A 16,799-nucleotide genomic window follows, 5' to 3' on the forward strand; every position below is an offset into this window, starting at 1 on the left:
TTCAGCACATACAATGAAGAAAAAAGTTATCAATTAATATATGTTTTAAATATAAACATTTCTTATCTAAGTATCCAAGTATCTAAGTATCCAATACATTAGTACACAGTGAGTTCAGAGTGATGAGGCCTAACAGTTATAAGAATATACAACTTATCAATTAGGACTGACATAACTATACATTATTCTGATATCTCTTAGTTCATAATGAATTCAGGACAAAAATTTTATGTGTCTTTCATTCTAAGAGATAGAGTAAATTCAGACACCTCTGGGTAACTTCATTCCACTTAGGTTTATGTAAAGTTTAAACAAACATGCCTATATTTATGGTGAAATACTAGGATTCATGGTGCCATCTGGAGTGGAGGTCTATCTGAAGCCACAAATCTGCTACAAGGCTATCTTTAGTGAGGAATCTGGAAACCTGTCCATGTATATCTTTCTATGTAGCTCTGTGATGAGTTGATAGAATTAAAGAAAGAATAAACCGGCTACCAAGATACGACTTCACAGCCTATGACCATATAGTGGGGAAGGAGGTCCCCCTCTGTCACAGACGTAGGGTAGGTAAGTAGGGTAAAAGTGGGAGGGAGAGAGGAACAGGAGGATACAAGTGATAGGATAACAATTGAGGTATAATCTGAATAAATTAATAAAAAAAGTCACATGACAAAGTCACAGATTCTAGGAAACAACAGAGAAGTACATCAAGACTTCCCAAATTTAGAAGGTTCAGTTATGTTATCCTCCTTCTTAGTTATTTTTTGCAAGACAATTCCATTAAAGAAATATTTTTTACTCTTTTAAATCATGGGTAACAGTTTCTTAACAGTTGTCTGAGAGATTAAATCACAGATAACATTTTCTTAATTTATCCAAAAGCTATATATTTTGAGTAGAAACGTGTTTGTTAAAGGAAGTAAGGCCTAAAATTAATTTCTAGATTGGGGAGTGAAGAATGGGAAGAGGGCTACCTTGTAGAATTTTGAGCATTTGTTTTAAATAAATTCACTAATCAATTTTTACACAAAAATCAAGTAATATCTTAGATATTATCTATTAAAATGATAATACCATGAGCAATTATACTTACATAAGAAAGAGTCTATATTGGTCTTATGGTTCCAGAGATTTAGAATACACGTTAGCAGAGTAGTGGTAGCAGGCAGCCTGAGTAGCACCTCAGAATTCAAAACACTAGCAGGATAGAGAGAACACAACGCATATGGCAGTATATTTGAAACTTCAAAACCTCCTCCCATTGTCATACTTCTAGCAAAACAACACAGCTTCTAATCCTCACCAAACAGCTACCAAACTGTGACTAAGTATTCAAATGCCTCAGACTTATGTGGGTTAAATCTTTTTTAAACCACCACAAGTAAATTCTAAGCAACATTTTCATAACTTGAAATTTTAGGATTCTGAAGAAGATGTTATGGAAACAATAATACTTACTTTCACATTTGTCTGTTTTCCATTTAGGTGAACAGAAATTGCTACTTAATAATTCATGCTTAAGAGATCTAATTCAGTTTTACATATCAGATTCTTTTCTAACCTAAGAATTAGTGATCTTGAATTCAGGAGTAATAATAATATTCAGTATCTTCCAACTCTTCACTCTGCAAAATTCTTTATTATTAACAAAAATGCCAATAACACTTTTCAAAATGCTCTAAGATCACTAGTAAGAGACATAGCTTGCATTTTGGCACTGAATACTGTCTTCACGTGAACTGGATTAAAATGAGTCTTAAATATACAAAGCCTGATTACTTTAAATAATTTTCTTCATTTCTTGACAGTTTGACACTCAATTCCATAAAAGGGCAGATACAGATTAGCTCAGCATTTCATTCATTAGGTATCATGGATCATGCATATTTAATTTTCCTAAAGAAGTCAAACAATGCGTATAAATACTGTGGTTTTCAATAGTTGCAATATTTCACATTTGCATTATAGTGAAACGTATAAAGTCATATTTTAAAGCCATTTGGTGGCATGCTTTCCTCATTCATATAACTTGGAGTCTTTGGTGTTAGAGAAAAAAGTGAGAACAGAACACTTACAAGAATGTAGGACCTTTTCATTGTTATGTTTGTACATTTTTTTCAATAAACTTTTGGCTATTTAATTAATAAGTGTATAACAAAATAGTTACCAAAGTTAACTGGAAAAGATATATTCACACATTTTGTTTTAAACTCTTAAATTCTTAATATGCCATCCTTACATAATTCAATGAATATTTTAATTCAGCATTGGGTGTTTAACGAAAAGCTTCCTAGACATACATTTAGCTATTCAGAATTGAAATGTTATGTTTAAAGTAGATTGCTTAAATACACATATAAAAACTCAAGACATTTGCCTTATTTTTAAAAAAATAAATATGACCTGAGCATAGGTCTACTGTGAATCTTTAGCCTACAGTTGATTGTTTAGGCATAACAAGGTGGAAGGGATATGAAATGGGGAGATTGGGCAAGGGAGGTTTCAGGACCTAGAGAGAAAAGGGAAATCAAAGACTGGAGCATCACAAAGACAAGCTGGAGATCTGAGACAGGGTGAAGTACAGGAAGTATAAAGTGATGTCTCTAGCTGAGACTCCTAGTAGTGGGATCACAGAGACTGGGGAAGGCACCTTCAAGCTACTCAGGATATATAGTGGTGGGCGGGGACGACCAAGCCACCTACAAAACCTTCAAACCAAAATTGATCCTACAAGATGCACAGAGATAAAGATAGAGACTGAGGGAATGATCAAGCAATGTTTAGCCCAACCTCAGACACACTCCATATGAGAAGGCTAAACTGCGCTACCATTAATAATAATCTGTATGTTCAAAAGCAGGAGCTTAGTTTAACTTTTCTCTGAGAGGCCTCAACAAGAAGGAACAGGAACACTGTAAGAAGACCAACAGAGTAAAATATCCTCAATCCTTGGTGTCTTACAGAAACAGAAACACCAACCAGGGAGCATGCATGGACTGGATCTAGGTGCTCTATGCATATGTAACTGATGGCCAGTTAATGTGGGTCCCCTAGCAAGTTGAGCAGTAGCAACAGGGCTGCCTTGCCTGGCCTCAGTGGATGAGGAGGAACTCAGTCCTTATGAGACTTCACAAGCTGTTGGTTTGGGGGGGGCCTCCCACTTTCTGAGGAGAAAGGGAGGAGGATGGGAGGAGAGGGTGGGAAGAAAAGACCAGATAGATAGGACCAATGGAGCTATGATCACAATGAAAAGTAAATATATAAATTCTGAGACTCATAGTAGGAAGGGTCATGAAAACTGAAAAGGCCACCCTCTAATTAGACAAGACTCCTAGTGGAAGGAGAGGAACATTAAACTACCTACAAACACTTTGACCCAAAACGTACCCTGCCTATAAGATATGCAGGGACAAAAGTAAAGCAAAGATTGAGGAAATATCCAACCAATGCCTCGCACAACCTGAGACCTACCCTGTGAGGGACAGACAACCCCTGACACTATTAATGATATTCTGCTATGCTTTCAGACAGGAGCCTAGCATAGCTGCCTTCTGAGTGCTTCCACCCAGCAGCTGGCAGGAACAGAGGCAGAGTCCCATAACCTAACATTGGGTGGAGCTCAGGAAGTCTTATGGAGCAGTATGGGGAAGAATAGAGTCAGTATGTACAGGTGCTCCACAAGAAGACCAACAGAACCAATTTATCCAGGCCAAAGGGGCCTATAGAGACTGAAGCTCCAACCAAGTACCATGCACAGGCTGAACCTAGGCTTCCTACACAGACATTACCAATGGTCAGCTTGGCCATCCACTAAGGAGAATGGAAGCTGACTCTGACATGGACTCTGTTGCATGCTTCTTGATCATGTTCTTATGGTGGGGCTACCTTGCCAGGCCTCAGGTGAAGAGGATGCCCTTAGTCCAAATGTGACTTGTTATGCTGGGCTAGTGGATGTGTGGGTGGGGCTCTCCTTCTATAATGAGTAGAGGAGGAATAGGGGAAATAGGGAAGGAGGAGGCTATGATTGGGACGTAAAGTTAACAATAAAATAAAAAGAAGCAAAAATAAATAAATACATTAAAAAAAATAAAATGTTTCAAGTTTGTTTCCGGTATATAGTTTTTATCCTACTTTGTAGATCCTTCTAAAGTAGGGAACTTAGTTCATTTTTGCACACATTTTTTCCTACCATTATGATACATCTCTGGCATTTTAATCATCTTGAACACACTGTTTTCTTACTAATTTGGAGTATATTGACTTCATTGAAAAATCATAAGATAGAAACAAAAGTCCTTCCCATATTCTCTTCTAAACTCTGTCATCCTTTCTTGGTTAGCTTACTTACTTAGTGTTACCCAATATTCTTTCCTGCTTCTGTAGTTGAGTTGTGGGCAATATTTTCATTTGAATAAGTGAACATCTTGTATGATCAAAGAGAAAATGTATTTTCACAAAACTTTGTATTGGTGGCAAACGAGCTATGTCAATAGAGAGCAATTTCACCGTGATAGAGGAGATGTATGAACTTGTTCATCTCAAGTCAAATGTCTTCATCTACAAGTAACTAGAGATATACTTTAAAGATTACGTAAACTTGCATATATGTCATAACTCACTTGTAAGTTGTTAGGGGATAGAGATTTTTCCTCCTGTTAGAAATTTTTGACAGCACTGGAGTCTATAAATGAATTTGACAAGACTTCAAATTTGAAGTTCATGTCAAAATGCCTTTATTGCAGATTAAGTTTCACATATAAACAGTTTTACCTTGAATATGTAATTTCATTTATTAAGAAATGTCACATATATAGCAAAAATTATTTTGAAGTGTGATTTTGTGTTTGGTAATGAGATTCCCTTCTCATTCAGTAACTTTGTAATTTCAGCATCAGTCTCAAAATACCTATATAATTCTTTGTTATTGCTCTGGAATCCAAATGTTTGCTTAGTGTGGTATGTTGTTCTATTCCATCTACAATTTTGACAAATTTTTACAAAGTCCTAGTGATTCAGTTCACAAGAGTTAATGATGTTCACTATTGATTCTACTGTTTCAATAACCAATGATAAATTAAAATACATTCAACAATATGCCAATTGATACAGAAACTAACTACACTTTGAATACCAAATATTTTTTGTTTTTTTTTTTTTTTGTTTTGTTTTGTTTTGTTTTTTTTTTTTTTACATTATTTTTTTTTATTAATTTATTCTTGTTACATCTCAATGTTTATCCCATCCCTTGTATCCTCCCATTCCTCCCCCCCCATTTTCCCATTATTTCCCTCCCCTATGACTGTTCCTGAGGGGGATTACGTCCCCCTATATATTCTCATAGGGTATCAAGTCTCTTCTTGGCTACTTGCTGTCCTTCCTCTGAGTGCCACCAGGTCTCCCCCTCCAGGGGACATGGTCAAATGTGAGGTACCAGAGTACTTGAGAAAGTCGTATCACACTCTCCACTCAACTGTGGAGAATATTCTGACCATTGGCTAGATCTGGGAAGGGGTTTAAAGTTTACCTCCTGTATTGTCCTTGGCTGGTGCCTTAGTTTGAGCCTTCACTTACCAGGAAACTGGGACAGAGGGGAAGGCATCCTATTGGGACTCTAAATGAGAGACGCATGGGAGAACAGCAAAATAAAAGGATACAGAGGGTCCTAGAAATCTACAAATATTTTTTGTTTTTATGTATTTTATATTATTTAAAATTTATTCATATTACATCCTGATCATAATCCCATCACTCTTATTTTCCTGTTTTCACTCTTCCTCTCCCTTCCACCCTATTCTCATTTCTTTTACCTCTGACAGGTGGGGTACTTCTCCCACACCATCTGACTACAGCCTATTAGGTTTCATCTAGATAGCCTGCTTCCCTGTCGTCCCTCTCTAGCAAGGGGTAGTGATCAAACTTTGGGCACTAGTGTTTCTGTCAGGAGAAATCATTTGCTCTCCCTCCACCCACATGGAGAATGAGGTGTTCATTGGTTGCCTCAGAATAGGGGTCTAGGTTTCTTTCTTGAAATGTCCTTGGTTGGCACATCAGTTTGTGCAGGCCACACTGGGTCTCTATCTTCTGACCTTGATAGTCTCAATGTGGAGCTACTGAAAACATCCTCCCATCATTCCATCCCCCAACTCTTCCATACAACTCCCAGTGCTTTGTCCAGAGTACAGCAGTGAGTCCTAGTATCTGTCTTGGTCCTCCGCTGAATGGAATCTCTTAGAGGAAATCTATGTTGGACTAATATCCACTTATAAGAAAGGATATACCATGGATGTCTCTCTGTGTCTGGGTTGCCTCACTCAGGATGATCATTTCCAGTTCCACCCATTTGCCTGAATATTTCAAGAATTCTTGATTTTTAATAGCTGAATAGTATTCCATGGTGTAAATTCACCACAGTTTCTTTATCCATTCTTTGCTTGACGGACATCTAAGTTGATTCCAGAATTTGGCTATTATGAATAAAGCCATTATGAACATAAATGAACAAATGTCCTTGTTGTATGGTAAAGCATCTTTCAGGTATATGCCCAGAAGTGGTATAGCTGAGTCTTGAGGTAGCAATATTCTCAATTTTCTTAGAAAATACAAAAAAGTGGTTATAAAAGATTGATCTCCCACCAGCAATGGAGCAGAGTTCCTCTTTCTTCACATCCTCTCCAGTATGTGTTATCACTTGAGTTTTTGATCTTAGTCATTCTGACTGGTGTGAAATAGAATCTCAGAGCCATTTTGATTTGCATTTCCCTGAAGACCAAGAAAGTTGAGCATTTCTTTAGGTGTTTTTCAGTCATCCTACATTCCTCTGTTAAGTATTCTCTGTTTAGCTCTATACCTCATATGGATAGTAGCTCATTTATTAATTGTTGGCCTTAGAGCTTAAGCTGTCAGGGTTCTGTTCAGGAAGTAGACTACTGTGTAAATGAGTTTAAAGCTCTTCTCCACTTTTCTTGTAACATATTTAACATGTCTGGTTTTATGTTGTGGTCTTTAATCCACTTGGACTTGAGTTTTGTGCATGGTGATAAATATGGATGTACTTTCATTTTTCTTCATGTATACATGCAGTTAGAACCAGTAGTTCAAGATGCTATCTATTTTCCATTGTCTAGTTTTGGCTTCATTGTTGAAACTCAAGTGTGTGGGTTTATTTCTGGGTCTTAATTTGATTCCATTGATTAATCAAATTAATTCTAACCCAGTATCATGATGTTTTTCTTACTATTGCTCTGTAGTATATCTTCAGATCCATGATAGGTATTCCTCTGGAAGACCTCATGACCAAAAATATAAGAAAAATACATTTTAAAAACTTTTTATTAAATAAACTTCTTTCTTTCCTATATGTATTTTGTCATTCTTCAATCATAATTTCTAAATTTTCAACATATTTAAAAACACGCTATGCATTTTTTGCCAAAAGAGCAGTTCATAAAGGTAAATGTTTAGTCATTTCAAACTTAATACTGATTTTTCACTAAAGGAACCACTATTTATTGTTGGTAACATCTGTTAATTCATAAAAAGGAAACATATTCCAAATTATTTCTCCATACTTTCTAAGTTCTTCTTCATACTTACTATCTTAATGCCATAATTTTTGTGTAACTATACTTACTAAAAATCTAATATCAAATTAATTTATTTTCTTAATACATGCTACTAATTTCTGTAAGCAAATGGGATTTAATGCGGTGACTATTAATAAAAAGGTTTTGTTTATACTAAAGAGGATTTTTTACAAAAAATGTATTCTTTTTTGTTTTTCTATTTATTTATTTATTTTTAATTTTCACTATTTTATTATTTTATATTTTAGTTTTAACATATACTTTATATTATTACATATATACAATGAGCTATCTATAGCAAGGTGAACAATGATATCATCAGAAATTATATAAATGATACATTCTTAGTGTTTTCGCTCTTGATATTTGATAACCTGGAAGAGAACATCTGTCCTATCATAGTGTGTCTAAAATTCTGAGCTTAAATCAATCTCCATCACGTCTTGTAATTATCAACATAAAACATCTATCTGGACCTAAAAACATCTTAACCCCTAAACAAATAAGCTTCATTGTAAAATTAAGCTATCTGGTCTTCAACTCCAGCAGAGACTTGAGAAGGAATAAACATGACTACCTGAGTATGCCGATAGTGCAGGTTAATAGCTTTCCAAAGTAGAAGATGACACAGACAGTTTGCTACATGAATAGTCACCCAGAACACTCTATAATATTGGAGCATCTTCTTCAGCCTTCTGACAGACATATTTGTGAGGCAGGAACTATTGAGGACTTGCTTATCCTTTCTTGGCAGAGTTTGGCCATCAACTCTGGCTGCATCCAAGCTTGCCCATTTTTTTAGGCAGAATTCTGTCCGTGATAGAAATGAGGACATTTTTTCCCAGGCCTTGCTTGGTCCATTTGTGTCATGATGTCTATTAGTTTCCCTGTTTCTCCATTTAATTTATGTCTCGATAATCTGAAAATTTATCTTCTTATAGCCTCATTTCATTTGTTTAGTTGTATACTTGCATAAGACAAATTTGCTAGTATATGTTGTCACATTTTGAATTCTTTCTCTCATGATTGCTGTGTTTTCATAAGGGGAAACATGGCGATGACAGTTTAGTAAAGTAATACTAACAAGCTATGTGTGTTTTATGTAACAGCAATAGTATCCCTTCATAATAATCATGTGTTAACCTTTAACTGATAGTAAAATAATTCTTGTCCAATTGCCTTTAAAATATCAGAATCAAAAAAATCAAAATCAAAATCTTTTTTTTCTTGTTGTCATTTGATGAGTATGTCCTGTTAACACATGCACATCTACACGTGAATAAATTAGTCACTCAGAGTAAGGTGATGTCATGAAACCATGACAAGTATTAGCAGCATCATTGTAATATGTAATGTACTATACACCATCACAAAATTATAAGAGCATGATAAAAGGTGTATGACAAATCATCTCAACTACAGTATTTTCCCATGAAATCATCCACCAGCTTTGGTTTATGTAATGTCTATTTCTTTTCCTTTGATAATCCATTCATTGATTACATCATGAGTTTTCTGAATATTTTATTGCATTACCTAAAATAATATATAGTTAAAGCATATATCATGTGCACTTAAGATTTTAAGACAGAGAATATATTCTAAAATATTAGGAAAAACAAATGAAATGGAGTACAAAACTTCCATCTTTTTCATGTTAGGTAAATGTTTGTCAATTAGTTTCTAAAGCACTTTTGACATTCATTGCACACATTGTTTACCTTTTTATGACAAATGGGTGATATCCAGTGTCATACCACACAAGGAAGATTATAATTTTAGACAATGGTACAGCAGTAGTCATAAATCTTGAAGTCATGACTTATAAAAATATTATATTGAAATTCTTTACAACTGAAACATGGACTAAAATCATTTAAATTGTTCCTCGCACATTTTTCATATATAACAAATAAGATCATTATATTTGAATATAAGCTCCATGATGTTTTCTGTTTCACACTTTATTTTTACTACCTGCCAGAATCAGCATGTAATAATCTGTAATAACATTTGTTGCATAAAATATTGTTCCTTAAAAATAAATTTCTTCTCTCCTTGTATACAATGTCTGTGTGAATATATTTTGTGCATGTATTGGTAGCTCCCTTATGTTGAATAAGCAGCTCAAAATACTCTTTTTTTTTCTTTTACAAAGTCAATGAAGGAGGTGGTACGATCTTGCACTCCCATGAAAGAGGCAACAACTGTGGAAATCTGGACTCACCCTCATCCACAGGTATGAAAGAGACATGATTTTATCATTTCCTCCCTATTTCTTTTGTATACAAATTCAAACTTCACCTGTAAAGCTACAATATTTGTGTCTATTAACACAAACAATATACATATTAAAAGACATATAAACTTGCTAGTGTATAACATACAATTTATGAAAATTTAAAGAATGATAAAATGGTTCAAGTTTAAGTTATGTTCATGGAGAAGAAAAAATAGGGAAAGTCTATGTAATTTCAAAATGAATACCTATTTTAGAATGAATTTTAGAAAAAAATTAAAGGGCAACCAAACCAGATACCAGTGACAAAGATCCTCTGAGCTCTGGGGTGGATAATGTAAGGGATGGGGACATAAGGGACAGATTTTCAGCTATAACCGAGGTAGTTTTGCAACATAACTAAAAGTTCCTGAAGCGATCCCTACTCATGACTGATGGTTAATATCCAAAACATATAAAGAACTCAAGAAATATAACACCACCAAACCAAATAATCCAATTGAGAAATGGGGCTCAGAACTAAACAGAGAATTCTCAAAAAAAGGAATATCGAAAGGCCGAGAAACACTTAAAGAAATGTTCAACATCTCTAGTCATCAGGGAAATGCAAATCAAAGTGACTCTGAGATTCCATCTTATAACTATTGAAATGGCTAAGATAAAAAACCCAAGTGACAGCACATGCCAACAAGTATTTAGAGAAAGGAGAACACTCCTCTGTTGCTGGTAGGAGTGCAAACTTGTACAAACACTTTGGAAATCAATCTGGCACTTTATCAGAAAATTGAGAATAATTCTACCTTAAGTCCCAGCCAAACGACTCCTGGGTATGGTCCCAAAATATTCCCCACCATACAACAAGGGCATTGGTCATGTGTGTTTATAGCAGCTTTATTCACAATAGTTAGAATCTAGAAACAACGTAAATGTCCCTCAATAGCTGAATGGATAAAGAAAATGTGGTACATTAACACAATGGAATACTCAACTATTAAGAACAAGGAAATCCTGAAATATGCAAGCAGATTGACTGAACAAGAAACGATCATCCTGAGTGAGGTAACCCAGACCCAGAAAGACATGCATGTTATATGCTCACTCATAAGCAGATATTAGCCATATAATTCAGGATAACTACACTACAATACAGAGACTGATGCACCAATCAAGTACCATGCAGGATGTGTACCTAGTTACTCTGCTCAGATGTAGTAGATAGGCAGCAAAGTCTCCTAGTGGATACCACAATACCAGGAGTAAGGACTACTTCTAAAATGAGCTCTACCCCTCCCCCCATGTTCATCACTTCCCTCTGGTGGGTCAACTATGCCAGGACACAGAGGAAGAGGATATAGGTAGTACATATGAGACTTGATAGGTCAGATGATATGGGATGAGGACTCTCCTTTCTGAGGACTAGGAGAGGGAGGGAAATGTGATAAGGGAGTGAGTGTGGGATGAGGAAGTAGCAAGGGGCTACAATCTGGATGTAAAGTGAACAAATTTAAAAATAATGATGAAATTACACACACAAAGTGTGGTAATTGGAGGAGTCAAGTAAACAATTGTGCATCATGTGGTCCCTGGTGTGTTCGAGTGGTTGGAATTGTATCAAGCAATTTGATTAAGGAATAATTTAAAAGTCCTATTGGTAGGTTGTACTTCAGTGGCAGATTGTTGACCTATCCTAGATCAAGTCCTCGGGTCAATTCCCAGTACTACACAGAGATTACTAAGGTAAAAGTCAGGAAACTAATCCCTGGGACACCAAATTGATCATCCATTGTCTTATACTTAGTTATTTTCTAATGTTTTATAATTTGTTACAGGGAAAATAAATTGTGAAAATGTAGAACAATAAATCGAAATTTATACAATCAGAAAATGTCACATTTATTTATCTTAACACAAAGTTTGGAAATCCATGAAGTCCATGCATTGATTAATAAAAAGAAATGGACCATATACTTTGAATATGCCTTTGGCAAGAGTTACAGAATCTGTGCACTGTGGTACAAAGTTATTAATTTTAATATAACTTTAAAACTAGTAAAACCTGTTCAACTTCGACAAGATATAAAATTACTCAGGTCTAAATGTTATGTTTTATCAAATTTCAGGCCCTAAATATCAAATTTTGCAGTTCTTCTGATTCAGTCTCAGGAAATTTTGTGAGGATTGAGAATACCTTGTGAACATAATATGATCTAGTCTATATTTGTGTCTAAGAGAAATTATATGATTCTTCTATTGGTTAATTGATTACATATAGATGTAACTAAGAATCTTCAGAAGAGAAACATTGAGAAAAATGCACCTTATTTATCATTTATATGTTTAAAGTTGCTTTGGGGTCATGCAAGTTTGATGCTCTACCATTGATGTATATAACCACTCGTACATAATTTCAGCATGTGTGCTTTTATGTCCAAAAGTTTAACTTCCCAAGATGACATACATTACTATGCTTATATACAGCTAAAAGCTAGACAAAACTAGACGTTTGCCCTCTACAAATATGAGAACTCATTAAGAAGCTTTTTTTGTGTGTGGAGCCAGATATTTACTATTTACTTTATTCTACTAAACAATGTGTAATTTAATATTTTATTTGTTAACAAACAACATGCTCTCAGAAGAAAGTGAGTGATTTGAATCTCTGTGTTCTTTTTGCTTGAGTTTTTAAATTATCTGATATTTTCTATTGTTCTTGAGTCTTCAATTCAATATCAAATTACCGTAGAAATGTTATCATTTAAAACACTATATAACTTATACTGATAAGTTACACCCTATGGGTTTTTTTTACTATGAATAGAGTTCAGTGGAGGAACTTTGAGCTTTGTTTTATTTTTAATTTGAATTTAAATATATTAATTCTCTGCTAGTTTCAAACATGTATTTTGATCATATTCATACCCACCAGATCTGTCCAGATCTACTCTCTTCCTCATTCAACCAATTTTTTGTCTTTCCAGTCCTCATCCAAAAAGAGTGGTCTACTTACTAGTAGCCATGATACTAGAGAAATCTGACTCGATTCACTAGCAGCTAAAAATGATGAGCTTTCACTTCTATCTCCATTATCCATTTTGGCGTTTGGTCTGGCCAGGCATGTCAAGTCTTTTGTACAATATCACAATTCATAATGCTGTTCATAGTCACAGTTCACAATGCAGCTGACTTGCTGTGTCCACAAGTTATTTGTCACTGAAAAAAAAGAAATTATGCAAAAAGACACCATTTCAATCACATATGTGGAGAAGAGAATACTATGTCTATCACTGTACATCTATTAAATAAATATTTTTGAAAATGTGGGAATAAAAATTAGTAAGTCAAAATAATAATACTGGAAAACTGCTTTAAAAATTGTTGCTTCTATATATATGGTACCGTTGGGCTTTGATTCACCTGAGACTTTCTGGTTACTTTAGTTACAGATATGTAAAAGAATATAACTGATTTGTCATAAAGAACATAAAAAATACTCAGCATCATAATAAAATCTCCCATAAAAGGAAAGTAGCAAAAATAATTATTAGAAAATATGATGGAAGGAAATGCAACCTAACAATATATTTTATTTTATTTACCAGTATTTACATAGGTTTACTACACACCAAGGATGATCTTAAGCAATTCAACATTAATTTATTTAATTCTCCTTACAAGCACAGAAGTATGCATAAACCTTATTATTATTATTTCCCCTATTTTATACAGGTAAAATGTAGGGAACACAAAGATGGTAGTAAATAACAAAGAAAAAAATATTTTTCCTGGATCTCCCTTCAAAACCTAACTTAACCACTGACAAATGGTTTCTCAATGAGGATTGACAGCAGGAAAGCAAAGTCATTCTGAAGACAAGAAACATTTAAAGGTGATTTTTTAAAATGTAGAACTATTATGATTTTATCTTCAGCCAGCACACCTGCATCTATTTGCATATGGTAAAGTAAGATGAACTTTTTGAAATGATGGAGTGAAATGAACAAAAAGACATGTGCATCAGAATTAATACAGTCTAAAGAAACAATGAATCTACTAATATAAATATTAATAAAATATTTCTACAGACAAAAATTCAAATTAACACTGATTGAATATGAGAATTTACAGATTAAAGACTTACCTTATAATCTTATAATTGTTTTTAATAATCAATAACTCAATATGTTAACATCAGATCATGTGAGGAAGAGATTGCTGTACTACTTTTATATTTTGCCATAGTGCAGTTTAAGATATCCAAAGAAGTTAGAATAATTAGCCTTTATAAAATAAAATCAACTGTATTGTTTTTTTCATAATCTAGAGGGCTCATATTTGTTCCCAGGACATATAAAACAGGTTGAGGCTTTATATTTTGATTTATATACAAGTGTAATACTACAAGTGGATGTTTACATGCTCAAATTAAGAATCACCATGTTGTTTTATTTTTGGGCAGTGGGGGTCAGGGAGCCCTACATAAAAAGAAGAGTAACTTCCTAGACTATGAAACAATAAAGACTAACCATTGCACATAGGCAATATATGCCTACTTGGTGTTGGGGGCGCTTTTTTCCAATATTATTTGCACTTGCAGGAAAAGTACCTTAAGAAGATTAAGTTGAGAGCTGTGAGACTGCATGATATTGTCTAATATGCACAATCTATTAACTTTATTTACAGTTCAGCAAACTTCACATCTTATAATATTTTTATTAAGATTTAATATATATATTTATTTTGGATAAATTATTTATGATCCGCAAATATACTGATCCTGTTTTGTTTTGTTTTCCAAAATTAGAAGCACTAACTTTTTGGCTAAAAAAAATTCTGGATGTATTTTTGTGATGTCTTCAAGAGAAGTATATGGTTTGTGAAAATGTATGTTAATTATTATCACAGAATTATTTGAGATCAGAATTTTTACAAATTTTAACATTGGAATTTTTGAGAACTGTTTTATGTTTCATAACTATTTTCTAAAAGCTCTTGAATGCAAAGAAAGTTAGTGTGTTATTCTGTAAACAATGGGAACCTTAATTGTATGAGTAATCAGTGTGCTCTAATGTTATCTACATTATTTGTAAGTAGAAGGGTTTATTTTTTAGACTTTTAGAAAATATTCATCTTCACTGTGCAACTAGATTCAAATACTTTGGTCACCAACTGTAACCTTTTATACTATTAATAATTAACTCTTATTAACAAATGTTATAGAAATCATACTAAATGTTTACATATTATTTCTTTTTGGTGAATTATTGTTGTTAAAGCATATTTGAACTATACTAATAATTTTCCTTTTTTTCTAAGTGAGGGCTGAGAAAGGTTGAATACCTATCTAGCATTTCAAAGCTTCAAATATTATCTATGAAAATTCATGTGCAAATGTCTTGATTTTCAGGTTCATGATTATTCATCATACATACTTTCTATTACTATATTCACTGGAAGCACCCCTCAGTAAAAATGTATCCTAAGCAAGACCAGAGGATCTGTGATTTCTGCAGCCAATTAGTAAATTTTAGTCAAATATCAGATCAGTTCCAGATCCACAATAAAAGACTTATGAGCTTCCACAGCAGTCAAGTACAGAGGATGACAGATGGGAATCATTCTTCTGTAGATCTTGAGCCACAGGATATTAGCAATCAAATTAGAAAAGAAGTTGCTAGCTGTGATATTCAATGCTCGTGATAATTAGGCTTTCAAAAATATAGACTTTGAATATCATTCAGTATAATCATAACATAAATAAACAAAACATAGATTTGCAGTTTTTACATATAAGCAGGAAATCAAAGATACCACATCTATATCATATGAGTAATTTGTAAACATAGAATTTTGAATTGTGACTCAGCAGCCTGTACATGAGTCATCTAGTTATTCCTATCATCCAAGTGAAACAAATTCTATTTGTAATCACAGAGGATATCTTGTTGATCAGACTAAAATCAAGGTAATAAAAGCTCATCAATTCATTTATTATGTTGGATATGAAGGAAATAATATTGGAAGTGAAATAGAGGCCACTTGAGAAATGAATAAGCACCAAGAATCAAGCTGAGAACATCATTGCCATAAAAGTATGATTTGGAGTAGAAAGTAGACAGCAGGTAGCATTAAAATTTACAATGGAAATATAAATTTAGAACAAATACAGAAGCTAGGCATCTGTTTGCTGAAAATGATTTTGTAGAGAAACAATATGTAGAGGAATTTTAGTTGAGCCACATGGCTACTCTTGCAAGGGATAGCACCCAAACTCCTAGGTGTGTGATCAGGCTGGAATATAGGCACCTCTTTGGTACACACCTTTAATATCTCTGGCATTTAGTACACAGCTCTAATACAAAACAATGGCATCTAATTCAGGGACAGACAAAGTGGTGGATCAGAGAAAGATATATCACAATGAGTCAGAGATAGGATATGCCTAATTTCTAAGGGCAAAGAAAGGGAAAAGAGGCTACTTAAGAACAGTGCAGGACGGTTTGCCCACTGGCTTGTTTACCACATTTGAAGCATCTCCATAAGGAGGTTCTTTGAAGTTCATCCTCATCTTTGAGGTAATCTGAGAGTTGCCAGGAGTTAATCTGTCTCACTGCCAATGAATCCTTAAAATGGTAAAACCATTTTAAATGCCTTATTCTGTATGTCTCTGAGATGTCTGAATACCTCATCTTTCTTTTTTTTTTTTATTAATTTTTCTTGTTACATCTCAATGTTTATCGCATCCCTTGTATCCTCTCATTCTTCCCTTCCCCCCCCCATTTTCCCCTTATTCCCCTCCCCTATGACTGTTCCTGAGGGGGATTACCTCCCCCTGTATATGCTCATAGGGTATCAAGTCTCTTCTTGGCAACCTGCTGTCCTTCCTCTGAGTGCCACCAGGTCTCCCCCTCCAGAGGACATGGTCAAATGTGAGGCACTATAGTATGTGAGAAAGTCATATCACACTCTCCACTCAA

General features: G+C 34.2%; 1 protein-coding gene across 2 annotated transcripts in view; it reads left to right on the forward strand.

The window, feature by feature from the left end:
- The window catches only part of Pcdh11x (protocadherin 11 X-linked), a 598,814-nt gene that overhangs the window by 256,906 nt on the left and 325,109 nt on the right, over window positions 1–16,799 (forward strand). For both annotated transcript variants that reach the window (XM_051141350.1, XM_051141351.1), the window contains exon 4: window positions 9,745–9,825. In XM_051141350.1, the coding sequence (XP_050997307.1) occupies window positions 9,745–9,825 (81 nt within the window). The remainder of the gene's footprint in view (window positions 1–9,744; window positions 9,826–16,799) is intronic.

This window comes from Acomys russatus, chromosome X (genome assembly GCF_903995435.1).
Source record: "Acomys russatus chromosome X, mAcoRus1.1, whole genome shotgun sequence".
Taxonomy (NCBI): Eukaryota; Metazoa; Chordata; class Mammalia; order Rodentia; family Muridae; genus Acomys; species Acomys russatus.